The 27,922-nt window shown below is 39.7% G+C and overlaps 1 protein-coding gene across 5 annotated transcripts; it reads right to left on the minus strand.

Annotated features, from left to right (window-relative positions):
• Positions 1-27,025, minus strand: LOC121654731 (glycerophosphodiester phosphodiesterase domain-containing protein 5-like). 5 transcript variants are annotated; one of them, XR_006012994.1, is made up of 18 exons: positions 26,954-27,025; positions 26,705-26,775; positions 21,098-21,304; positions 18,603-18,706; positions 17,784-17,877; positions 15,961-16,020; positions 15,754-15,852; positions 15,588-15,681; positions 13,228-13,373; positions 12,476-12,558; positions 10,727-10,877; positions 9,742-9,966; positions 4,819-4,976; positions 4,569-4,716; positions 2,479-2,561; positions 2,306-2,385; positions 2,047-2,210; positions 1-1,027 (listed from the first exon to the last, which is right to left on the minus strand). XR_006012994.1 is itself a non-coding variant. In XM_042008987.1 (17 exons), the coding sequence occupies exons 3-17, from the start codon at positions 21,257-21,259 to the stop codon at positions 2,128-2,130; spliced, it is 1,770 nt and encodes a 589-aa protein (XP_041864921.1). In that variant the 5' UTR covers positions 21,260-21,304; positions 26,705-26,775; positions 26,954-27,025; the 3' UTR covers positions 1,422-2,127. The 5 variants fall into 5 exon arrangements, 1 of the variants encoding a protein (XP_041864921.1); XR_006012996.1 differs by lacking the exons at positions 26,705-26,775; positions 26,954-27,025 and adding an exon at positions 22,814-23,226 and having other exon boundaries at positions 21,098-21,327; XR_006012995.1 differs by lacking the exons at positions 26,705-26,775; positions 26,954-27,025 and adding an exon at positions 22,812-23,226.
• Between the last annotated feature and the right edge of the window lie 897 nt (positions 27,026-27,922).

Raw genomic sequence — 27,922 nt, forward strand, 5'->3', positions numbered from 1 at the left:
TGAAGCTTAACAAAGTTTATTATAAAATGACAAAATAAAGCTTGTACAAGGAGAGTCTCAGGAGGCTCTGAGGAGCAAAGACAAAGGAAAGATCTTAAGTACCCCATGTTGTCCATGATGACCTTGAATGTCCAGATAAGACAGTCTGCTTCTCTCACTTCTTTCTCACAACAGCCTGTCAATTTAACAAATGTCCTGTCTTTATGCAACCCAGTGTCTCCCACAAGAACCACACTGTTCCCAGTCCAGGGTCAGATTCCCTCAGGTCACCACTCAGAAAATACATCAATTTTCTGAGTACAAGGCAGAAAAGGCAGGTCAGTATGCTGCCCTTTAGTGCAGGATCACCACCTGTCCTGCTGGTTTTCAACATTTTAATGCAGCAACACACCTGTTTCCAACAGCTTGTTGTCAAGTTCTGCACAAGCCTTTTAATGACCCATTAATAAATGGACTCACTTGTATTGCAGCAGGTAAACATGTAAAATCTGCAAGTCAGTGGTTGTTGGTTTTGCACTTAGCTGCTGAAAGTTGAGTGCTGATTCTTAATCTTTCTTCCTTCGAGTGGCAGCATGTAGATGTTGAACAGCAGTGGCCCCAGGATGGCGCCTTGGGGAACTCTACAGATTATTTTAGTCTGTTCAGATTTGGTTACCTATAGACACAAATAACTGTCTTTTAAATAGGACTCAAACCAGTTAATTGCAGTGCTAGAAAGTTCTACCAGTTTTTCAGCAGGTCTAGTAACATGTTTTGGTCGCATGTGGACACATTTGTGTTTGTGTGATATTACGTTTGAAGGAAATGACAGGAGACAGGAAATTAGACAGAGAGAAGATCATGAAGAAAAAAAAATGTTAGAAATAAATGATTGCTCACAAGTCTCAAATCACGAGGCTGAATCGCATCTCACGTCACTGGAAATGCGACTTAAGTGCGGCTTGAGTCCGAGTCTCAGACTCGAGTCCCCATCTCTGGTTGATTGTCTACAAATAATTGTGTTTCTTTCAGTTCAGCGTCTCCAAAGCTGGAGAAGAAATGGGAGAGAAGAAGAGCAGACTGAAGCCAAACATCATCAAAAAGATATGTTTTTTGTTTTTAAATAAATATCCATAAGACACTAGTATTTTTCTCAAATTTTAATACAACTTTATAAAAACAGTAACATAATCACTGTCCTAGTAGCATAAACACAGTTTTTCTCCTACTTTTCCCATTTAAAAACACTAAGTTTGACCCTTTACCGCTGACAGATGAAAACAACAACACAGAGGTGAGAACGCATCATTTATTAAACACTGAATCAAAGATCAGCCACATGACAGAAATTAGGTCATAAAGGCTTGTCAAAGCTTCCCCTCAAGCCAGCAGATGGAGATTTTATTGAATGAATCAATGCAGTGAGTGAATCTCACAGCAGACGTGTCAAAATGACTCAGTGTTTCACCATCCCCAGTGTTTTGTTCTTACTTTTTCCTCTGCTGATTAAAGTATTTATTTGTGGTATGCAGACATCAAGTTGTACAAGTTGATCATTGACCAAAACACAAAATATGCATTTTGCTAAATTAATAGAAACTCACAAGTTTTAGTAAAACTGGAATTTTTTTCCAAGTGAATTTTTTGCACTTCTGCACAAGAACTAGAAATTTGGCTCACTTATGGAAGAAAAGTTCATTGAACAGAAAATGTGAAAAATATGTTTTAGTATTTATGAATTAGCAGGTTTATTTATTTTTTATTTTTTTTAAATAACAGAAATATATCCTGTTTCTACAGTAAGTCCTAATGAACATACATGTAAAGGCTCAGCTGAAGCCATGAACTCTGGTTTCTGTTTACATAAGAACTTGTGGAGCATTAAACAGAGGAAGAGAAATCAGGTGCAAGCAGATCCAGCTGCAGCAGGAAACACTGAACTTTTAGTCAGGTTAGCCGTTTCCTGCTGTTTCCAGCTTTACCTCTGAACTTATGAGATAAAAGAGCTTGAACGTGTTGAATCTGAGAAGCATCTGGTTTCTGTACAGAAACGTTGCCGTCACATACTCTCATTTAGATAAAATGGTCCGGTTCAGATGGCAGTGTCAATGGCTCAGCGTTGCCAGGTCAGCTCCTCACAGGCTGCAGTTAGTGCTCAGTCACGGTTGCCAGGTTGGCCATCTTCTCCGTTTGCGACTTAGAGCTGGAGACTGACCAGATGTCACTCATCTCTGAGACCAGAACCAGGAAGGTGGATTAATGAAGTATGAATAACACGGTCCTAAAAGTCCAAAACTCCAGTAGCCTTAAAGCTGTGTTAATTTACCTGTTCTGAATTTGCTGTAGGTACCATTGTCCAGAGTCGTTTTACCGTCTGAGCAGAAAGAAAGTCTCCGCTCTCGCCACCTGAAAAGCAAACAGCCGTTTATCTCCAGGCTCCAAAATGAAACTGAGACATCAGGATGCAGCTGTGACTTGTTCTTCAAGTGTTTGATTTACCAGTGAAAGTAGAAGATGATGAGAATGAGCATGAAGGACAGCACATCTGTGAGGATCCACATCAGCTTGTAGGCATCTGGACTCTAAGAGACAAACACATTTAAAGTAGGGATGTAAGCAATCAGTTAGACTTTATTTATACAGCACTTTTCATGCAGTTTTCTTAATCAAAGTTCTGTCACACAGAAATCATCTGACAGTATAAAACTGAACCGAGGACACGCTATCAGTGAAGAAAAACTAGAGATAAGTAAAAATTTTTAAAAAATTGATTCGTTAAAACCAACTAAATTAGGATGAAAATAACTTTTAAAATGAATAAAATATGACAGATAAATTCAAATAAAAATTATGATGAAAGTTAAAATGTGGATTATTTTGGTTTAAAAAACATTTATATTTCCACAAATAAAAGGAAATGAAAGTTGTTGCCTCATGGAAGTCAGTTTCAGCTTTGGAAATAATTAAAAGACACTGTCTTGAAGACAGCATAGAAACCGTGAAAAGCAGTGCACAGTGAAACTGTGAAAGCAGTTCAGATAAATACTCTGAACCAACACCATTAAGAGCTTTAAAAACCAGTGAAACAATCTTTTCTGTGGGAATCCATTCTGAAACTGGCAGGCAGCCAATGTAGAGGCTTTAAAACTGGTGTTATGTGCCCTGTTTCTGGTCTGGTTGAGAACCTGGTAACCTGAGTTCTGGAGAAGCTGCAGGGGGGCAACAGAAAGTAGAGCATAGCAATAATTCTGGATTCTGGAAGTAATAAAAGCTTGTAAAAGAGTCTCTGTATCAGCTTGAGAAAGTATTGTATTCTGGTGATTTTCTCAGTAGAATAAAAACCTGAGCTGTCTTGGTAAAAAATAACAGTAAGAGTCTTTTCTGCTTTAGATTGGTTCAATGTGAAACACTGTCAACTCTAAACTCCTCTCTCTGAGCTTCATGACCTGTAATAAAGCCCCAGTTTTGTTCTAGTTGAGCTGTAAAAGTTTGGTGGAATCCACATTTCAACCCTTAAAACTCTGACCCTTTATTTGCTATTTAAGGTCCACCTGCTACGTTTTTATGTAAAACTGCCTGCAGAAGCTGAAGCTTTTAATCCCAGTCAGCATGTTTTCAGGACAGCCTCAGTTGTCTGATTGTGAGGCTAAAATGATGTAAAATGAATGTATTAATAGATATAGCAGCATAAAGGCTGACCAGAAGAAAAAATTTATTACTCACAGAACTTTGTAGTAATAACACAGATCAACAGTGACCAAATCTTTTCTCATCTGCATCATTCTCTCAAGTCTTCGCTTTCAGGAGAAAAAATATTGGCATTGAAACAAACACACAACAGAAACTACTTACATATTTACACTTTTTCCTTATTTCAGTTATTTCCGCTACTATTTACCTTCTATCCTCACTAAACCAACTCCAACTCGGCTGCTTTTTGGCGCCACTGTGCATAAAAACAATCTTCTTGGCTTTATTCCAGCCATAGAGGAGCATTATTTTTCTTCTTTTCAGACACACATAGAAATTTCTGCCCACTTTGATCTTTGGCTGCTCCTGATTGGACATTACTGTCAATCTAAGCTCTCTGATTGGTGGAAAGTTTGACAGGAAGTGGCTTCATCATCATTTCCAGGTCTAAATAGAGGTCTCTTAGCAACATAGTAGTGACAGTTTTTATGAAGAAAATGCAATAAATAATGGTGTTACCATGGATCATTGTGCATTTACCAGACAGAGCCTCTGAATAAAAACTACATTTAGTGGCTGGATTGTAAACATCCTGGGTGGAATATAAATGCCTGGAAAACTTCCGTAGATCACCTAAAGGGTAAGCCATCCATCACAACAAACCTGAAATCAAACCTTGAGGGACACCAGAATTCATTTTATAACTTGAAGTTTAAATCAAATGATATTAGCATTTAAATCAAAGTTTGGTGTTAGAACAAAGTTAATGGAAACAACCCACATGTTCTATCTAAAGCATGTCTCTTAAACGATTACAGTATCTGGATCGATGTGCTGTCACACCCTGAATTTAAAAAAGAGAGCTGCAGGAAAGCAGCCCAGTTTGCAATCAGACCCACAATGAGGAGCAGAGGGGAGGTCAGGATGCTGAGGAGCTGGGGGGCGTTGGTGGTGACTGAATGGACTCCCGTGCACCAGGCCAGAGAGTAGAGCCACGGCTGGCTGATCACGTACAGGTTGGTGGTCACATTTACTGCAGCATGCTCTCTGAAGTAAAAAAAAAAAAAAAAACAGGGTGGACCTAAGAACTCATCGTGTCTTTATATGAAGATTACAGAGTTTGACATGATGGTTAGTTTAAGAACACACCTGATAAGCTCGATGGACATGGAGGTGTAGTGCAGGTTGAGTTTGACAATGTGGTTACTCTGCAGCTCATCCAGAGGGAGGCGGCTGCCTGACGTCTGCTGGAGCTCAGGATCCGTTTCCTGAACCAGAACGCGCAGATCCGACGGCAGCCACAGCACCTGAAACACAAGCGGTGATGGTCCGTCACATTATCGCTTGCAGTAATGCCCACTTTCATCCATTAGGTTTATCCAACAACCCAACGGTAAACAAAATTTCTTAATAACTCAGCTCAATAAACAAGCTCCTAAATACTCAACTCATGTTTTTTCTCCTATGAAAATAAATTATTTTAATCTCTTTGCTCTTTTATTAAAGAAATAAATATATGAAATGGTCATGTGTACTTAACAATATTTCTTTATTTAACATTTTTTAGATAAAACCTCAAAGGAAATGTAGGAAAGAACTCTTTTAAACATACAAACTGCTGAAACATATTCTACTAGTTGCACAGTGAGATCTAGTCTTCATCTGGTTTCTGAGTCTGTTCCTAAAGAAAAGTTTGAACACTCTTTGCTTTGAGAAAAAATGCATCATACTAGGAAAATGACCTCAGCATCACCAAACATCCAAACTACAGATGGGAAAAAAGTCTCCACTGTGCATTTACTATAGAGGTAAAGACTTCATCTCCTCTGGTGCTTTACCCACCATCAGCTCTGTTTCATCTGAAGAGAAGTTTATTGAAACGTATCTTCAGGCATCATCTTTTGACAGCAGGATGTTTTTTTGAGAAGACAGATGTGATAAATGCTTTATATAATGCTGAATTATTACTCAATTACTTGTTAACACAGATAACTGCCAATCACATGGCAGCATGTAGTCATGTAGACATGGTGAAGATGACTTGCTGAAGTTCAAACTGAAATCAGAATCAGGAAGAAAGGGGATTTAAGTGACTTTGAACATGACATGGTTGTTGGTCTGAGTATTTACTGGGATTCTCACACACAACCATCTCTAGGGTTTATAGAGAATGGTCTGAAGAAGAGAAAATATCCACTGAGCAGCAGTTGTCTGGACCAGACTGCAGCAGAAGACCACACCGGGTGCCTCCTGTCAGGTAAAAACAGGAAACTGAGGCTACAATTCACACAGACTCACCAAAACTTGACAGTAGAAGATGGAGAAACGTTCCTGGTCTGATGAGTCTCCATTTCAGCTCCACATTCAGATGCTAGGCTCAGAATTTGATGGAAACATCATGAAAACATGGATCCATCCTGCCTTGGATCAACGCTTCAGGCTGCTGGTGTAATGGTGTGGGGGATATTTTTTTGGCCCACTTTGGACCCCTTAGTACCAGGTTTCTGACACTATCATGTCAATAAAGAGCAAAATCTCTGAGGAATGTTTTTTCAACATCTTGTTGAATCTATCACACCAAGAAATAAGGCAGTTCTGGAGAAAAAATGAGGTCCAACCTGGTACTTTTAAGGTGAACCTGATAAAGTGATAACGATGCGTGTTAGTTTGGCCAAGATTCAGAAAGTCTTAAACAACCTGAAGAAAGTCATATTTTATGAGAGCCCAGCTAGACAGGCATGACACCTTTCAAAGTCAATGTCACCTTCATTGTTATTCTCAGCTATATGTTTTAAAACATACAGTTGAAACAGAAATTTTTTTCCTCTCCAGCTTGCACTACAAAAAAGAAGAAACAAAACAATATAATCTTAAAATGATATATAAAATAAAAATACTACAAAAAACATACATCCATCTGGGGTTTTAGTCTCTTTCATATCTTCAAAACAAACTTCTTCTTCCCCAAGGCGATATGATATTTTCAAATTAGGCATTGTCTTACAAACCATGATGTTATGTCCCGTTTCAGGGGTATGAGTGGGGCGCAACATAAAAGACAGTCATGGACAGGTGTATAAATAAAACACAACATTTTATTGTGGTGAGTATAAATAAGGGATAAAACAGGAAGTCAAACCTAACCAATTGTTGGGGTTAGAGGAACTGCTGAAAGAAAAGCCAAAATGTTATTAAAACCTTACACAAAATCCGCCGGATTAACCATACAAAGATAAAAAAAAAAAAGAGTGCACATAAACCAGCGAACTTAACTAAATAACAAAAGTGCAGTAGTTCCAATAAACTAAATGAACACAATCACCAAGAAATAGCCTAACCTAGCCCAACACAAACAAAAGTTAAACACCAAGGTTAACGAAAAGACAGAACTCATAGTAAACCGAAGCGCAACTCAAACCTAAACTGCGTGTATAACGAAGGTAAGCCCAAACTAACCAGACTATTTTTATATCCCCAAGGGAAACACGAACAGCCAGGTTTAACCCTGCTGTGAATACGAAATAGTCTAACCTAAAAGGCTACCATTTAGCACAGCAAACACACTGAAGAGCAACGCCACCATAACTCTGCCAGGGTGAGCGGAAGCAGCCTGTGCTGTCTAGCTTCTCCCTCTTGAATGAACTCTGCAGCAGCCCTTTATGTCCGGGACTCCACCAAGCTGCCGTATGATTGGCTGGGCATTGAGCCAATCAGCGGGGTAACACATGAGAATTGGAATAACTATTTTCTTATTATAATCAAACATCATATACCTAGCAAAAAACACATCTCCCATATATACAGGAACCTGTCACTGGACACACCAGATAACACTTTTTATATAAAAAGCAAATGGGAGATGGAGTCCAATATTATAATTGAGGATGATGAATGGGAAACAATATGCACAGGATGCCACAAAGGCATCAGTAGCACTATATGGAGGGAATTCGACTGGAAGATGAAGACAAGATTCTTTAGGACACCCCTAGCGATCTTTAAATTTGTAGACAATACAGCCACAAAATACTGCTGGAGAGGTTGTGGAGAGGTCGGTGACCACTCACGTCTTTTGGGATTGCCCATTAATGCTCCCTTTTTGGAAGGAGGTAAAGATGGCAATAGATGAAGTTTTGGGAATAGATGTTTTATTTACACCAAGACAGTTTCTGCTTGATCTAACCCCCGAAGACATATATACTAGGGATCAGAAGTATTTGTTACACATATTATTAATGACTGCAAGGAAAATGGTGACAATAAAATTGAGGAATCCACGGCCACCTACAGTGGAGCAGTGGAAACAGAAACTGAAGGAAGTGTATGGAATGGAGGCCTTAACTGCTAAATTACAAATGAAATCTGATGTCTTTGTAAAGAAACGGCTGCCTATAACAAGATACTTTTCTAACTGATGGGAGGCCCTCCTTATATCGTACTGTCTATGTATATGTTATCCCATGCCCTGATGTACTTATGTTAAGTTGTTGTCAAAGAATGTCATTGTGTTCTTTTTGTGTTTAATAAAAATATAGTAAAAAAAAAAAAAAAAAAAAGTTATGAACAGAATCGGTGACAAAGGAAAGCTTTGATGGAGTCCAACCCTCATTAGAAATGTTTTTGATTCACTGCCGGCAATGCGGACCAAGCTCTGGCACTGGTCGTACAGGAACCGGACAGCTCTTACAAGGGGGTCCAGCACCTCAGAGAATCCCCCAGAGGAGCCCCCGAGGGACATGGTCAAATGCTTTCTCCAAGTCCACAAAGCACATGTAAACTGGTTGAGCAAACTCCAATGCCCCCTCCAAGACCCTATAGAAGGTGTAGAGCTGGTCCATTGTTCTACAACCAGGATGAAAACCATACTGCTTCTCCTCAATTCGAGGTTCGACTACTCGACGGACCCTCCACTCCAGGACCCCTGAATAGACCTTACCACAGAGGCTGAGGAGTGTGATCCTCCTGTATTTGGGGCATACCCTCCAATCCTCCTTTTTGAAGAGGGGAACCACCATCCCAGTCTGCCAATCCAGGGGAACTGTCCCCGATGTCCACTTGATGCTGCAGTGGCGTGTCAGCCAAGACAGCCCTACATAATCCAGAGCCTTAAGAAACTGGGCGGATCTCATCCACCCCCGGGGCCTTGCCAACAAGGAGCTTTGTAACCACCTCAGCGACCTCTACCCCAGGGATAGGAGAGCCCACGCCAGGGTCCCCCCGACTCTGCTTCCTCATCTGAAGACATGTCGGTGGGATTGAGAAGCATTCCTTCCACCGACCCACAACGTCCCGAGTCCAGATTTCACTGTCATTGCTCAGGTGAGCATTGAAGTCCCCCAGCAGAACGAGGGAGTCCCCAGAAGGAGTGCTCTCCAAAACCCCTTCCAAGGACTCCAAAAAGGGTGGGTACTTTGAACTGCTGTTCGGTGCATAAGCAAAAACAGCAGTCAGAACTATATCTAGCCAGAACCGCTCAACCTTGCACACCAGCTCAGGCTCCTTCCCTGCCAGCCCAGCAGCTCCTAGATGAGAGGCAGGCTACACCCTGGACAGGTCACCACTCCATCGGAGGGCCAACACAGAGACATAAATAACAGCTTCCTCCTAGAGAGGATTTGAAGATGCTAATTAACTTAGCATGCATGTTTCTGGACTGTGGGAGTACCGGGATCAAACCCACGCATGCATGGGGAGAACATGCAAACTCCACACAGAAAGACCCCAGCCAAGGAAGAACCTGTAACCTTCTTGCTGTGAGGCACCCCCTTCTATTCTTTTTCAATTTATTTTATTTTTCCCATTCTATTTTATTCTATTTAACTTTTTTAATTTTTACATTAACTTTAATTTTCACTTTTCTTCACTTTACTTCATTTTATTGTTTTACTTGTTATTTTATTTCATTCTATCTTTATTTTTATTTTATTTTACTTTTTTTACTTTATTTTATTTTTGACAGGTCTTTCATTTTTACAGAAGGTAAATGTCCATGTTTTAGTAAATAAGAACGAATCTGAAGATAACTCTACTTTCATCCTCATCTTCCGTCTGATTGGCTGAGCCGGGCCTCACCTGTGACGAGTTAATGGACGACTCGTTGTGGATGACCTCCAGCGTGCGTTGGATCCAGCTGTCTCTGTACGGGTGGCCTCTGGGTGGACGGTACAGATCGAAGATCACCAGTTTGTGTGTCTGAGCTGCAAGCTGGAGGAAGACCAGCAGGCTGCAGACCGACTGGTTTCCAGCCCGCTGACGTTCCTCTGCTCCCAGAGAGCCAGCTGTACCAAACGGATCGTGCTGGAGGGGAGGACCATCGATACCCAGTTAATGATATGACATAACACAATGCTGACACACTGCTGGACCACTTTCTGTTGTGATGAAGAAGCATTTTGACTGAACAGCTGCCAGTTAGATGATCCGAGTGCAGGTTAACAACCGATACTTTGAGTTAATAATTTAGCTTTGCCTCCATCCTGTGGTTACTCCAACAGTCCTTCTTCTATTGTCTCTCTCAGAAACTCTGATGGACACTTTGGTTGAAGTATGGACTCTTTTTAATCTAATGTACTTTAAACATCAGCTGAACCCTTCAGCTAAAATTAGAAACTATTTTCTCAGGGCTGCATCTTGTGGAAATGTACACCGGCATCCACCCTGCCTGGGTCTTTACACATGATTAATAAATCATTTAAAGGAGCTACGGAGACTTTCTCCGGCAGGAAAGAAATAGAAAGCTTCACAGGACAGAAAACTTGTTAATCATCAATTCACATCTAAAACACAACAACACAAATAAGTTATTAAACCATCTTTTAATAGAAGCTAAATTCTCAGCTTAAGCCAAATCTGTCCTGGCAAACCAGTCAGACCAGTACCATAAAGGGTAACAGGGTCAATCACCTTCTCACTAAGCTAGAAGACCATCATCGTCACGGGAAGCTTCCGAACTCTCTCCTGAGCTACAAAGACTCGTTGATAGAAATGTGTGGGCTGAATTAAAATCTCTTAGTGTGAGTGTTGTGAAATTTGCCCTCTAAAAGTCTCCATCACCCACCGACAGGAACCAGGACCCTGCATTCAGGCTCTCCAGCTCGGTCCAGCTGAACATGGCAGCCGGGGTGTCGGTCCGGTTCGGGAAAACATCGTGGACGTTGGTGGTGCGACGTAGGGTGTGGTCATGCATCAGGAAGGGAACGCCATCCAGACTGTAACCGGGACAGGATAGCAGTGTAACCTCAGCTGAAAGATGCTGCTATAAATGAATTAAGAGTATAAATACATGAAGCTGCTGCTGCTGAAGCCTTAACTTCTGTTATTCCTCACGATTTGTTGGTTAAATTTAGTTACAAACTGAGTCCATGATCATGATGTTAAACATGATCCGAAGTTAAACATGTAGCTTCTATTAAATAAAATCATGATTTGTGGGTGGGACAGTTCAGATCAGGGACAGTAAATCTTGTTTTAGCATCACATGTTTCACAGAAATAAATAAATAAATAAAAATAAAATAAAACTTGCTAGGTGAATCCAATAAATTGATGAAAATAATTTCCACCTAAATCAAATTGTTTAATTTAATAAGAAAGACTTGTGTTAACTGAACTAAATCTTAAATGAACTAAACTAAATTAAACTAATATTCTGGGTCAATGATGTATTTTGGTTGTCGAGTTTATTACTGCGGTTCAGTACAAGTAGATCTGTGAGGGTAAATGAAGATATTAACCAGGATCTGGCTTGATTGTCTTCTTCCATTTAAACTTCTATGATAGGTACCTCATTTAATAGGGTAGTTACAACTACTTTTAAAAATAATAGTTACATGATTCAACAAAATAAAGTGTATTTATTAGGAATGCAGTTTAATCATATTTTTACTGACAGCTGGTGTCAAGTTTGGAAAAATAATTAAAAAAAAATGAGTAAAAACATTAATATTAGGGCAGCTGGAGCGCCAGACAAATATTGTAAAAATAACAGAAAAAAACTAATTGTAAAATTACAGTAAGAATCCATAATAAAATTACAGTCTGTACTATTACGTGGGATCTTTCAGCTGTTTGACGGAAGACGTTTGACGTTCTTGTACTTCATTCGGCTGTGCTGGTCTACCTGTCCTCATCCTGACATCATCAGACTGAGACAGCACCCACTAACATGTCCTACATTCATATAATATCAGTGCAGCATGAACTTTTATCTCAGCTGGCAAAGACCTGAGCTGGAATCTGACGTAGGTCTGACCCATACTGCCCGCCTGTCCTAGACGGTGATGCTGGTCTGTATCGCCTGCTGAGGGACCAGGGCAGGGACATGAGCTACATTTCTGATGAATATACTTAACTATGTTTTGTTGGATCAGAACAATTTATTCATGTAATTGTACCATTTTTAAAAGTAGCTGTAAGTACCCTTTTAAACTGAATACATCATGCTACAAGTTTAAATGGAACAAAAAAATTAAAGTCAGATTCTGGTTAATATGTTTTATTAATACGTGATTTTCATCAACTTATCCTGTTTAACACATAATATTGTTTGATGTAAAAACAACACTTGCTTCTCACCTATGAAGGAGTAGAAGACCAATAAAATAGAAATATCTGGTATTTATCTGAAAGATCTATGAGTGTATTTCATGCTTAACTTGGAACGTGCAGCATGTTTTCTCTGACTGTTTGGATCTTATAAGATTCCTGGCTGTGTTTATTTAGTTTTGTCTGCTTTCATGTGCATTCGGTCTGTATTGTTTTGAGCTCTCTGGGTCATTACACAATGACAGTTCTACACACAGACTGACCTGATGGTGACATCCGTCTCCAGACCATCACTTCCAGCTTCCACCGCCTTCTCAAAAGACATCAGGGTGTTTTCTGGAGCGAGCTACAGAGATGTAGTTACCAGACAATCAGAGCATCCACATGTGGCCCGTGCAGTAGTCGGTACATGTGCAGAAGCCACATGACGTAAATAAGATTTTTAAGGACTCTGAGCTGGAGCAGAGGCATTGTTTTCTGGGTCTAAACAGTACAGACAGGAAGGAAGTGAGCAGAGTTCCTGCACATAGAAAGCCAAGTAGGTCCTGAGAAAAACTCAGCTCTGGGTTTAAATACGATAAAAATAAAGAGAATAAATTTAGAAGCATTAACCTTCAAACAAAATAAATAAAATCCTTAATTTAAATGAATAAATCAATCTTTTTCCAGGGATAGATGTGTTCTGGTTTTAGCTTCTTGGATGTATGAAGATGTTTTTCTGTCTAATGGGACGAATCAAAGATAAATTACTTTTAAATTCATTCAATCTGATCTGACTCATAAGGGAATAAACAAATAAAATAGAAAAATTAAAGACAAAGTTAATTATTTTTACAATGCAGTGGCTCAGTAAGCGTATACTGTACATATTATTATTTATTATTTGTGTTTGTGCGTGTGTTCTTGTTTGATATAACCTGTGTGCTTCTGCTTACTGCACCTGTACTGTTTTAACAAAGCAATTTTCCCAGTGAAGGACTAATAAAGGCGTCTTATTCTTTTTCTTATTCCTCACCATCGGTGCTCCTCTGTGGCCAATGAGCGCCGGTGCAGGGCCCAAGGTCCCTTCCTCTTTGATGCATGGAGAGTACAATCCGAGGGGCACCATGTAGAGGGCAAACAGGGCGGTCAGGAAGACCCCCGTGATCAGGCCCCTCTTTACTGTAATACACAGATTAAGTCAAAAAGAAATTCAGTTGTGCAGTTTTACTCATTTTATGACTTTATAAAGCTTGTAAGTGTTGATGTGATCAGATGAGTCATTTGTTTTAAAAAGAAACTTCTTTTTATTTAAACTAGTTAAAAAGATTTAATCATTTGGACAATCTTGCAACGTATCATCCTTAGCAGCCTATCACATCTCCATTACCGCTCAGCCCCTCTGGCTTCACGGACAAACCTGTAGCAAGATGAACACTTCAGGTTTGGGTCCAGATCAGACTCCACTATAAATTTATTTCAGCTTCTTCTCAGACTCCTCTACTGAGGAACCATTTACCTCCTCTGATGGTTCAGATGCTGTATTCATATAACAAAGGACTGCAGTGCTTTCAGGATCTATGATACTGAGGGCTTCTGCAGCCACGCAGAACCAATCACTAAATTCAGTTAGCTCCAGTTGAGTGTAATTTAAGCCATATATTTTTATTTTGCCACTGAAATCCAGCTTTTGGCAGACTCCTCTGTGGCCAATGATCATCCACGGATGGCACATGGTAAACTTTCTTCCATGTCGCTGCCTTGGTGTGTAGCTGCAGTGAGCATGCCTGTTTCCCTGGCAACCAAGATCGTCACCTGCTCCTCATCAGTAACCAGCAGCAGTATTTAGACCAGCTTGGCTTTCCAGCCATCGCAGGTTGTTGGTTTACGCAGAGGCAACAACACTTTCTGCATTCTGCATGTTGCTCATTTCCTTCAGGCTGTTTAAGATCGTTTGTTTGCTCCTCTCAGAGACACTGACCTGTCTCTCCGCTAGTCTGCCTGCCTTCCTGCCTGCCTTCCTGACTGTCTGACTGCCTGCCTACCTTCCTGCCTATGTATTTGTATCAAGGGGACAAACGTGGCTTAGTGTTGACTATTTAAATGAAAAAAGGAGTTGAAGACTGAATCAAAATATGAGGAAATTGTTGTAAAACCTGTAATATTTCCTCAATAACTTCATTTTTAAACTAAATGCTTGAATATAGTTTGACTTTTTAGAGAAACACCCTTATTTGAAGCCAGTTTTTTAAATAATTATTTTTTATTGAATTAAATGCTTATACAATACGTTTATGGGAAAACAGTTTTTATGCTGTGATGGCCCCTACCGCCCATCCTCACCCCCCATGCATCCTGTATAACCCAAACTGCATAAGATTACAATAATTTACAGGCATCTATATAGTTTGTAAAAAACAAGGAACAACAAAAAACAAAGACAACAAAAGGGGCTACAGGAGGAGGAGCAGTTGTCTTCCAACTGGAAGGTCAGTGGATCGATTCCAGGCTTCCACTGACTACATGTCGAAGTGTCCCTGGGCAAGACACTTAACCCCACGTTGCCTCGCAAGGTGCCTATCGGGATATAAGTGTGTGTGTGAATGGGTGAAATGTAGTGTAAAGCGCTTTGAGGGGTCAAACTGACTGGAAACGTGCTGTATAAGTACAAGTCCCCAAAAGGCTTAAGATTAGCGAAAGCAGCTTTCATGGTGAGCTGGGTATCATGAATATCAGTTATGTGGCAAGGATTTCAGTTGTTCAAGGAAAGACACAACTAGGGCCAAGGACGCAAAATAAAGAAATTGGTCGCTCAGCCATTGATTAGATTTCCAGTGGAATAAAATCCTTCTGCTTGCTAACCGAGTTGAAAATGCTAAAATTTCCCTCCATGTTTACTGTTGAGCTGTTGGCAGTGTACCACTAGTTGGAGCCGTACCGAAAATGGCAGAATTTTTGGCATTTAGTTGTAGATTTGTGGTGAAGGCCTGTGAGAGGGTTTTAAAAACTGTAGATCAGTAATTGGACAAGGAGGAACAAGTGTGTGTGTACATGTGTGTAAGGGTTGCTGGGGCACTATAACACCTGCCACACCTTTTATCCATATTAGGGTAGATTTTAGTGAGTCTACTCCTACATCAGTGGGTACGATCCAATAGCCCACCTGGACTTCTAATTATAAGTGATTTTAAACTTCTTAATCCAAACAAAATACAGAGCATTATAATTTTGCGTTCTAGTCTGTCCAGTACACAGAAGCAAACTCAGATTTAACAAATTTAGTCACCAACCTGCTGCAACTTCAGATTTCACTAACAAAACTGGAATTGTGTAAAAAATGTTTAACTTAACACAACCACAACTTTTAACTGCACAACATCAATCTCTGCTTCTCACCTCGGCTGTTCATGCGAAAGACGTGCAGAGCAACGGGCCAAGCCAGTGACGTCATCAGTAAGACTCCGCCCACGTGTAGGTGAGGGGCTGTCACCTGGTCGGGACATTAAGAAATCAGAGATGGAAATCACAGAGAAGATGAGGGATGAAGAGAGGAGGAGCTCACCTGGAAGGAAAGCAGCAACGTCGTCCATTCTTTACTCCACAGGTCAGACAGGACGGCAGTGGCCACGACGGAGAAGGTCAAACTCACCAAGATCCCGATCTGAGAACATGAAACACGTCCTGCAGTCAGCAGCTCGTCTTACTTATAAGCTGATTTCACAGCAATGGCACATGTGGTGATTTCTTATTGACACTAGGAGGCAGGTACCTTGTGACTCCAGTGTAACTGAAGCTTCTGGCCCTCTGACAGCAAACACACAGCCAGCAGCTGCATGGACACACACACATAAACACAGAGACAAGTCCAACTGGATAAGACATGTTTGATTGTACAAAGTCTCAGATCACTTCTGTGTTCAGAAAATCCACTGAACAGTTTGAGAAATAAACTCACACTTTGTTTGGTACATGTTCACCTGGTAGTTATTAAATTATCTAACCAGCCAATCACATGGCAGCATCTAGTCATGTAGACATGATGAAGACGACTTGCTGAAGTTCAGACTGAGCATCAGAATGAGGAAGAAAGGGGATGTAAGTGACTTTGAGTGTAGCATGGTTGTTAGACTGAGTATTTATTGGGATCTTCACACACAACCATCTCTAGGGTTTACAGAGAATAGTCTGAAGAAGAGAAAATATCCAGTGAGCAGCAGTTGTCTGGACCAGAATGTCTTGTTGATGTCAGAGGTCAGAGGAGAATGGACAGACTGGTTGGAGATGATAGAAAGGCTACAGGAAGTCAGATCAGCACTGGTTCCAACCAAGGTCTGCAGAACAGCATCTCTGAACACACAACACGTCCAACCTTGAAGCAGATGGGCTACAGCAGCAGAAGACCACACCGGGTGCCTCCTGTCGGCTAAGAACAGGAAACTGAGGCTAAAATTCACACAGACTCACCAACACTGGACAACAGAAGATGGAGAAACGTTGCTGGTCTGATGAGTCTCCCTTTCAGCTCCACATTCAGATGCTAGACTCAGAATTTGGTAGAAACATCATGAAAACATGGATCCATCCTGCCTTGGATCAACATCTCTGAAAAATGTTTCCAACAACTTGTTGAATCTATGCCAAGAATTAAGGCAGTTCTGGAGGTGAAATCCGGCACTATTATGGCGTACCTAATAAAGTGGCCAGTGATCATCCATCTTAAGATAAAAAATTTCTCTTCAATGACTTCACATCTGTCAGAGCAGCGTGTTGTGTTTCATGTGTTCATGATGAGCTGTGTGAAACTTTCTGATAAATTAATTTTTTAAACCAAGTGTGCAGACGAGAAGAATGATGCAGAATGTGTTAATCTATCGTAAGAAAAAGATGTGATCTCTGTTGTGTATTGTGCTTTGTGCTGTCACCAAGTGACTCTACTTTGATAATATTGTGGAACATTTTCCTTCGTCAGATCTCAGATGACTCAGATATGTGTCTATTATCCACATGTATAAATTAGTGTCTGCAGAAAAATACCGGATCTTTCCCGGTGCAGTCGGGAAACTGCTCTCTGCAGACTGACCGACCCTCTTACACTGAAAACTTTTTTTGCTTACTTAAAACATACTTAGAACTTAGACTTGATTCTCCAAAAGCAAGCTGCAGCATTTATGACTCTCCACTGTGAAATTTACCGCCTGTTTTTCAAGCTTTGGATTGCTCCTGCTCACATCTGGAACCTCTGAACCTCCAATGAAACCTGGTTTGAAACTTGTAGAAAATACTAATTTTTTTTTTTTTTTTTGGACCCCTCAGCCACTTTAACTGTTTTTATTTAATTTGCTGGCATTTGTTTAAATAACTTTAATTATTTAGCCTTGTTTTACACAAAGAACTTCTTAGAATAAATTAATTTTACTGTTTTATATAATGATCATGTTTTAATTATTAAAAGTTGCTTTTAAAAAGTTGTGTTCTATTTTAATCATAGATTAGTTAGATCATTAAGTCTTTATATAAATTAAAGTATTTATAGTATTTCCACTCATAAAGTAATGAGTTGTGTGGTGACGATGTGTTGTGTTTGAGCCTCACCATGAGCACAGTGACGTAGCTGAAGAATCCTGCAGCGATGACCAGCAGCACCACAGACCAGGGAAACCAGAAGCCCAAGTTCCCAAAGTTAAACCTTCACGCCCAGAGTCCCGTCAGGCCACATGTGAAGACAGAGACAGTAAGTGGTCCACAGAAAACACCAGGACGCAGCTGGAAAATGTTCTGATGGACGTAAAAACACAACTCAAGATGATTCTGAGGTACAGAAAGTTTTTTTTATTTCTCTAAACTGCTTTGGAATCTGTGCTGCTGGAATAATCTGCTGGTCATTTTGGCTAAAATTTTTATTTTTCTCCCCATTTTTTATTGGGTCTGGGTTTGAAGGGTTAAATTGCACCAGTATAGATTTAATCTGACATCCAGAATGTGCAGACAGATGGTTGCAGAGAAAATATGCAGGAAAGCTGTAAGAGACCAGATTTTAAATCTTACGGTATAAGGCGTCCACTTCAAACTCTTTTAAAAAGCTGTTTTTCTATTTGAACAAGATTATTTTATAAAACAGAAAATCTGCTTGTTTTTTCTTAAATTCTTTTTTCTAATTCTAATAATTTTAAATTAACTCATAAATTGTGAAAAACTCTCTTTTGTCAGGTGAATTCTTCCATCTCATCTTAAGACAGAAGTAGCAGGAAAATCCTGGAGTAGAAAATATGCACAAGCACAGCAGAGAGGGAGGGAACTCAGCAGACCTCCACCAGGTTAATGTGTACACAAGTCACGAGTTAGTGTCAAGTTATTACACAAGCAAACAGCGATGTGTTCACTTCTAACCAGAGTAAAGTACGAACGTCTCACCAGTCGAAGTCATTGTAGTCGTTCCCTGCTTGTCCCCAGAAGTATAGGAAGACCAGCGTCAGGCAGAAAGCCACCACCAGCAGAGCAAAGGAGAAGCCCTCCACCTGTCAACAGCAGAGACTAACTATAAAACACACATTTTCTTCACTTTACTGCCCTGTTTGTGTGGAGGGTGGAAGCTGATCATTGACCTCTGACAGATAAAGCTGTTTTATGGTTGAACTAAGTCTTCTCTAACAGTTTATCAGCTCTACGATCCTCTAACGTGAACTCAACGTCAGAAACTGGCAGTTACAGAAAAACTAATGATGAAAAAGCTGAGCACTAATAACTGGAAAATGTAGTCAGTCCAATAAACTGAGATGCATAATTACTCTTTCTTCCTATATTCTGCTGTTTTATTTATTTTCCTGTCATATTTTAAACCTGAATTATTAATTTATTCTTCACCGAGGATTCATTTGCTGTTTTATGCTCAGCATTTGGATGATAAATAACGCTGAGGATGAGAAATGTGTAATAACTGCTGTGTTGACAAATGTATTGATTTATATTAGTGACACAAAACAAAAATTATTTTCTTGTTTTAATACAATAAAATGTAATTGATGTTCCTTTATGGATCAGCTTCAGGTTCTCTGTTTTATTACCACTTCATTAAAGTCCATGGAATTTAGAAAATGTCTACAATTATTAACACACCCACAGCTGTAGGCTGAATGAAGGACTCAGATCTTTTACTAAAATAAAATCTACAATCTATCTATTTTATTTAGCATCTTCCTTCTGCTTTTATTTCATTATTTGTATTTCTTTCATTGATTTCTGCACCCTGCTGTAATGTTTTATGTAAAGCACTTTGAATTGTCTTGTACATGAAATGTGCTGTAAAAATAAACTTGCCTTGCCTTACAATATCTGATCGATAAATCAGGTGAGAAACAGCCAAGCCTGACTGTCAACACAGATTCCTGATAACATTTCTCAGTAGTTTTGGATTCAGAATTCAGCTCTGCTGCCTGTATTCTGGTGTGATTCCCAATATTTAATGGACAGTGCTTGTTTAACTGCTCCGTGTTGCTTTTACATGGTCAGTTTACACACACTGCTCGGAGCAGAAAAATACACTGTAGCAGAGGAAGTCTCTGTGAGACACGTCCTGTTTAGTGGTGAATGTTTCGCTACCAGCTTTAGCAACAAACACCACCCAGCTCTGCTAGTTACAGCAGTCTGTGTCTGCTTCACCACTGCTGGGTAAAGAGAAGGGAGCTAAGCCTAAACTAGCTGCAGCTTCACCCAGGAGGAAGCACCTCTCCTCCACCTCCCAACATCGGTTTGGAGGTGGAAGCAGGAAAGTTTGACAGCTTTTTGGAGTTTTCAACCAATAGTGGAGGAAACAGATCAGACCAGCACTGTTACTAAAACCCTCAGAAATGCTGCTTCAGGAGCAAAAAGACCAGACAGAGAGAGACGCGTTAATTGTGATTAATTAATTACAACAACAACAACAAAAAAAAAAAAGAATTTTTGCATTTAATCACAGTTTAAATTCCAGGACGAGGATCGTTTGCCAATGCACAGTTTCCTGGTACACTGAATACACTGAGTACACACGTCAGAGCTCAGTGAACAGCTTAGCGAATTTCGCGCTATATTTAGCATGTTTTCTGACCCCTTTACCACTCACAATTTCAAATAAGAGCCTAGCAACTTATCTACCGACCTTTTCTAGTGTTACTGGAGACTTTTGAAGACTGACGTGAAAGCACGTAAGGTTTGCTTTTCTCAATGAGATCTGATGCTGCCACAGGCCCCTCCCCCGTCACACAACAGGCTCTGTTCTTACACAGCAGTCCCAGCTGGAGGTTTCCTCTGCTCCACGACCAGCCTGGAAGCAGCAGCTGGCTGATCCCGTCCTGGTTTACTGTCAGATATTGATGCCTATTAATTAAAAATTTGGAGGAAAACATTCAGAAAGTTAAAACGACATGGTTTGGTTTGGTAAATCCTGATCTCTCTTGTGTTTCCACAGCCAACTCAACCCTTACAGGGTGTCACCTGGATATTGATAGATGCATCAGCTATGTAATAGCGTGACGTCATGTGACCGCTCTTGAATTATAACCATAAAAAAACAAAATACAACTAAATCAGTCATTTTTTGTAATCTTTCCGTCCATCTTTTTGCTCCTGAAGCGCAACATTTGGTGCAAACTCCGGCAGAAATAGCTGCTAACCTTTCCTGCTTCTGCCTCCAAACTGTGGTCAGGAGACACAGGAGAAATGATTCCTTTAAAACGGCTGATAGACACGTTGCAGGAGTTGTTGTTTCTACAGACTTAATTTTGATGCGCAGCATGTAGATCATCCTGTTGAACTGGAACAAGTTCATATGAAAACATTCCTTAAAAGAGCCCATATCTACCTCAATAAGTCATGTATGCATAAACGACTAACTGGACCAGATGTGTCCAGGTTGTTGGCAGCTGTCCGACCTTGTTGCAGCAGCAGTCTCCCGGCTGGGTGCCGCTCCTCTCATGGCGTCTCCACCGGCAGCCGTACAGACCGACCAGACACGACACGAAAGGTCGATGCTCGTGACGCCGCAGCAGTTTCACACGAAGACCATGCAGCTGCTGGGACAACGTGGACGGCATGGCTCATACACACTCCAACAAAAACCCCATCCTACTCACACACACCTAAACACAGAAACAGAGAATTCCTGCATTGATATTAGAGCAGCTTCATGCTGGAAACAAGCTCTGGGAATTCACCAGATTATGACACAATTCTGAGTTTTACTTTATTGCAAAAGTTTGGAAAGTTATAACTGAAAATTTCTCCAAATTTGGTATTTCTGTGACTTTTTCCAAAAGAAAAAGTTTTGAAGAATGTAGAGAGAAAAGAGAAGTGCTTCACGCAAAAGTATGAGCATCCGTAATATCTGAGCATCCAAATAATTTTTCAAGGCTTAATATCTTATTTTTCTGCGACTTACTCATGCCCATCCTTACAAAATTTATTATGGAAATGATTCAGAAATTATAAATAAATAAAAAAAATACACAATAATCAGAACCTGTGGGTTCTGAAATACACAATTAGAAGACAATAAAGTGCTTTCAGAAAGCTGCTTTCTCAGGTTGGAATGAAATTAAAAAATGCCAACAATGGAGGCGATTCAGTTAATGTCTCAAACACCAAGAAAGACAACTTAAAGCTTTTGCTTGACTGGAAAAAGTCCTCATTAAGAGGATCAGACTGCAGTGGAGGTGTTCTAAACATTAGAAGAAAGTCCTTAATGCAGCCTCAACATACAACTCAGAGGTTTGTGAACAAACATGGAATGAAATATTAAGCTTTTCGGATACAAGTCCTGAGGATTTGTGAAGTTAAAATGTTGTTTTTTGAAAAACTGAAAATCGATTTTCTTAGTGATTGTGATTTCACAAACTTCCCAAAATCCAATTATTTTGCAGCAGAAAGAAAATATGTGTTTTCATGAAGGAAAAGGGTGGCAAAATATTTCCAGCTGTTATGTAAAGGGGTTAACCGATCATGCTATGGGTTTGTTTTGTAGCCTCTGGCATTGGAACATTTCCCTGATAAAATAAAATCAATAATTCAAAATACCAGCAAATTCTGTAAGTAAATATTTTTATTTGACCATATTATGAGCAATAATTCTGCCACACATTCAGTCCCACCATGAATTACTAAAGAGTTGTAAGCAGAAGATTTTACTGTACCATGACCCTCTTTTCCTAATCAAAAACCTGGGAATAAACCTCTAAAGAACGATGCATGTGAATCTTTTAGCAGAATAAGTGAAAATCCCCTCAGAAATAAACAGAAAGACTGAGTTTATACAAAAGGCTTTAACAAACTGTAACACTTGTCAAATAGTGATTCACATGCCTTCACACAAAATATCATAATTACATAATAAACCTTCTTCTGAACTGCTGCCCACAGCTGGTAAATCCTCAGCTGGATGTTGATGCTTACTGGCTTATAATATAATAATAAAATATAACTTGTGGTAGCACCTGTTGTTGATCATGAAAAAAGTTTTTATGTTAAAAAAAGCAGCAATAAAAATGACTGGATGTGCAAAAGAAGTTGTTTCACACCTAACAATTATTGCTGCCGGGAGAAAAACAAACTCAGTTCAATAATCCATCATGATCATGTTACCCTATACTCACCGGTACGAACAGATCACCGCTCCAGCCTTAGTGACGATGAAGCCAGCTCTCACAGTATCCTCACACTTTTATTATTTAGCCGTAATGTGGCTTCATGGAATCTGTTGGAACCTTCATCAGTCTGCTGTGTCCGATCTTAAACTCCGGGGATTAATTTTTATGTAAAAACCGCGTGATGACATAAAACTGGCATATTTTCATAAGGCAGTCCGCTCCGCTAACACCAAGAACCGGAGCTACGGACACCTGGTCCTCACTGAAACGCCTCCATACCTAAACGGGTTTTAATTTAATCTATAGATTGGTGAGGCTGCTCCTCCTACCTCCACCCGATTAACGGAAAAGAAGTAGCCGCCGTGTGAAGCTCTTTCTCGGTTATCTGTCGGACTGCTGGGCCTGCCGTGTCCTGTCAAGTTAGCTGGAGTTAGGCTAAAATAAGTACCGGAAGTTGTTTTTTCCCCCCACTTTCTTTGTTTACATATTTATTACGAAGCTGTGTTGCATTCAATTTTTTTCTGTATAAAGGAGCTTATTTAAAAAAAACTGTTTAGTTTTTTTTATTTAATGACATAATTTTACAAAGATCTCTGCCATTCACTCACATACAACACATAAAAACTTATTGTATTTTAGTTTAACCTTACAGAAATACATTTTGGCTACACTGGAGTTTTTATTCTTTCACTGTGGAGCTACAATTCAGCTGCAAAATAGGAAATGGCCGCTAGCCAAGATAATTAGCATGTGATTAGTTTTGCCACCAAGCTCTCCAACATGGCGGCAATCAAGGAGTTTGAGGACAGGTCTGACCAAAGTTGCTTGCCTATCTCCACGAAGTAAACAAACTACCATGTACACAACTTTTAGACAAGAGAGTCTCCCAAAATGTCAAAGTCAAATTGAATTAAACTCAACAGGAGGGACATGGTGGAGCTTTCCTGAAGAAAACTAATAGAAACAGCCTGAAGCAGATATAGAGTATGTTATCTAAAACACAGCAACATTTTTCTTCTTTTTTTAAAGTCATTAATTCGGAAAAACCTAATAGATTTGTATTTAATTACTTTTTTATCTTTTTAGTAAAATCATATCTTCAGAAAAACGTCCCTTTTCATGTAAATGCGATACACTTCTGTCATTTATACTGATATTACTGATTGACGACACAACAGCAACCTTTGAGCTGCTTTTGACAGTGAATGAATGGAAGGAATGAATGAATGGTTTATTGTGAGCACACAAAAAAATGAATAACAAAATGTGTATTAGTAATAAAAAAGATCTCAGTTCAGTAGGCTATGTTCAAAAATGAGTAGGAAGAAGTCTAACTTAATCCTGACCATTCAATTTCCTGAGTTTGTGCCAATTAAGCCTCATTGCACATTACAAAAAGGAAACTTTGGCGGAAACTAAAATATTTGTCAATAATATCGCATCATTTGACACTTCGTACAAACTTTTATTTTTAAAAACAAGGCGGAAGTGAAGTGTTATAGATTCTCTTACGCTTTTTAAAATCCTAATGATGCACAGCTCTTTCCTGCATCCCCCACTGCCACCTGTTGCTATGGTGATGCAATCACACCATCAGGTGAGGCCAGGAGGATTTCTACGCTTCCCTTCATCATTATCATCATCCCAAAAGAAAAGAAAGGGAAAAACAAACAAGCAATGACTAAAATTACAAAACAAATTTTTAAGTGTTTCTTTAACACTTTCATATTCACACAAACAAAAGCTACAGAAAATGTTTCTCTGATTCTTTTAATTTCCTTGCAAAAATAATAATTGTTTTCTGGCACATTGTTGGGAAAGTAGTTAATAATATAGTAGCAACAGTTAAACTATCAAAACCTCAAATAGTAATAGGATAACTAACACTTCTGGTATTACAATACAAACCAAGAGGTTGAGATGGCTCAGGCAACTTTTTTACACTAATTTTAAATAACATTTATTATAATCAGTGAACAATTTGCTCTACCAAACAGTACAAAAGGACATGAATGGGTTAAAAGGGTCAAACTGGACATGGACAGGATACACCTACAATTTTCTTTTGTTTAACTTGTCCTGTCCAGTGTCTGGCATGGTGGTGTTATGGATGGATCCCTCAGAGACAAAGGAAAATTAACATAACTTTATTAACAATAGAGCATATGTGTCATCTTATGGACGCAGGCAGCGGGAGGGCTTGCTGGAGATCCAAGGGGTGATAACAGGAGATGAGTAGGGTCCATACAGGGATGAGGGTCAAGGTCTGGCGGGGAATGACTGTGGTGCAGGGATAGATAAAGGCTGGTGAGATAATGGGTGGCAGGTGTGACTGGTTGTCTTAATTGAAATGACTGGATCAGACACAGGTGTGGAGGATCAGGGAACTGCAAGTGGAAGAGTGGCAGGACAGGTTGTGACAGGTGGCAGCAGAATGATGGTCTGGCTGCTGTGTTGTGCCGAACAAATTTGTTTTGCCAGGAGGAACTTTATGGGTATAAGGCTCCTCTTGATAATGTTGTTGTTGTTGAAAAAATGAGAATAGTGAAGAGAAATAAAAAGGAAAGTAGGAAAAAGGTAGAGGAGACAAAAATATACCAGATAGAGGCAACAACCCTTCAATCCAACCTAACACCAGACAACCAACTGCTACACCTGTACAGAAACACAACAGAGAATTTCTTACAGCTTTTACAGGTAAACTAAGCAGACAATCATCAGGAGTTCATAAAAAAATAACCGAGAGCAAGAAAAACCTAAACAAAGTATCTCTTAGTGTATAAACCAACTGTACAACTCCGTGACTGTGTCAGTATGCAGAGGATGAGGAATGAGGAGTAATCAGAGGTGAGTATGACCGTGCAAATGTGACCACGTCTCTGCAGAGGCTAGAGGCAGACTAGGGCAGCCCAGAGACCCAGGTGATCAGCAGCAATCCCAGAGCACGAACCCAAGCCACCCCACTGCGACAACCATCCCGGACCCACCGAGAGTGCAGTAGAGGAAGGCCCCAGCCAGAGCCCAATGCGGCCACGGGACTTTTTCTATCACTGGAAGTAGAAAACGCTTCAATAAATAAATGAATAAATAAATAAATAAAATAAAAAATTAAATTGGCCTCTGTGAACACCACCTTTATCATTTTAATGCTGCATCGGCAGGGTGCCAGAATGACTCCCTCTGGTGATTCTAGGAGGTATTGGAATGTTGGCAGTTTTAGGGTTAAAAATAATTCCTGCATCCAGGCACTGATCCGGATCAGCCCCAAATCTTATCAGTTACTCTTTATTCCATTTCTGAGCTCTCCTGAAAATGTAATCAAAATCGGTCCATTACTTTTGATGTTGCTAACAGACAGACATACAAACCAATGTACGCTGCCGAATATATAACCTCCGCCTTAGTGGTGGTCAGGGGCGGACTGGGGCAAAAAAGTGGCCCAGAATTTAGTATCTGACTGGCCCATTAAGGGGCTGGGGTGGCAGATGGTGGATGGTGGAGGATGGAGGATGGAGACGGATGAGGGAGGCAGATGATGGCGGTGGAAGAAATACATTCACATACAGTATACACGGAAGACAGAAAAATATTAATGTAAACATTATTGAAGAGATAATAACACATCATTTCACCTGAGGCCTTGATTAGAATTAATATATATTTTTAGAAAGTGAAAACAGCGGCCGACACATCCGTCAGGTGGCCAACAATGAGCTACTTAAAGAGAACAAAGAAACAGAGCTGGAGGTTGAGGTGTAGCAGTACCAGTAGTAGTAGCAGAACTCATAGACAGTAATAGACTTATTACAACTAGACAGCAGCTACAGGAAATTGAGAAACAGCCAATTTTTTTCATCTGGCAAAAATACAGCTAGTCAAAAAAACATTATCAACGTTACCATCATGCCACTGGTGCTGAGCGCTGGCTGTGCAGTATTGTCCTCCTCATTGATCTGATTATCTTCACTCTAGATAAGAGAGAAGCACCTTGTTAGTAAAGCACTTAAACAACACTATCAGTGACAAATTAAAACAGTAGAATTTAACAGTTGTACACCATTATGGTGTTAAGTATCATATACATTAGAATTTTTGTTTTATTTATAACTTTAGAAGATTTTTTCTTATGTGTATTTATGTCTTTACCTGGTCAAGTGTGTATAGGCTGCTCTCCTCGCTGACACTTTCCCTCTGTTGAGATGGCGACTCAGCCTGGCAGCCTGGCAGGAGATATGAGCAGAAACATTTGGTTGAAGTTTGAGGAAATTCACATGTAAAAAGCTGTATTAAAATATGTAATATAGCTACAGAAAACTGTGGTTTAACAGAAGTAAACACAGGTAAAAAATGTAATGTACTATGTGATGTTGATTCTCAAGTACACAGTGGTCTCCAAACCAGGTTTACAAAAAGTTAGCCCTACTAACAAAAAGTAAATGCATTTGCATGCAATGTTAAAATCTACTTAAATGTATTGAACATTCTCCTACATCATCGTTTGCTCTCTGTTTCAAACAGGTATATTAAATATAAAATTTTTCAACAATAGAAAAATGTTGAAAGTTTTAACATATTGTCACTCAGAAAAGCACAATTACATGTTCTTAATACTGAATGAGTATAGCTTTAGTTTTATAAAACTAGAACTAATAGGACTATTGTGAAAGAAATTTTGCTGCATATGGTAATCATTCATCTATACTCATATAATAATCACATGTATATTCAGTTTTCTTTATTCATTTATTATTGTTAATCCATTCACTATTACGTTTTCATATTGTGTTCTCATTTTACAGAATACTGAAGTTACAGTTTTCATTGTGTATGTGTGTGTGAGGTCAGACTGACCACTTTCTTCCCAGAGCTCTGATATGGCAGAGTTGAGACCGGTTTTCGCACCTGCTAGATAGCAATAGTTGTTTGGGATATCAGCTTGTTGTGGTATGTGGGCTTTGTCTGAAAATTGGAAGAAAGTGGTGTCACTCAGACTTCTATTCCTCATTTATTATTTTGCTGTTTGACCTTCAGCTGGGGACCAGCTGAATAAAATTGTTTTCTCTGATAAATCCCCAGAGTTTCTCCTGACTGCACGCGAGTCGGGACGACCACTCT

The sequence above is a fragment of the Melanotaenia boesemani genome, chromosome 15, assembly GCF_017639745.1.
Source record: "Melanotaenia boesemani isolate fMelBoe1 chromosome 15, fMelBoe1.pri, whole genome shotgun sequence".
In the NCBI taxonomy this organism is placed as follows: Eukaryota; Metazoa; Chordata; class Actinopteri; order Atheriniformes; family Melanotaeniidae; genus Melanotaenia; species Melanotaenia boesemani.

Bases quoted from the DNA above. Each gene is read 5' to 3' on its own strand.
- LOC121654731 (XM_042008987.1), bottom strand. From the start codon at position 21,259: ATGCCGTCCACGTTGTCCCAGCAGCTGCATGGTCTTCGTGTGAAACTG. The intron at 17,878-18,602 runs GTGAGACGTTCG...CTGGGCGTGAAG, and splicing joins GACTACAATGACTTCGACTG to GTTTAACTTTGGGAACTTGG. The intron at 12,559-13,227 runs GTGAGGAATAAG...ACATCTCTGTAG, and splicing joins GCCACAGAGGAGCACCGATG to CTCGCTCCAGAAAACACCCT.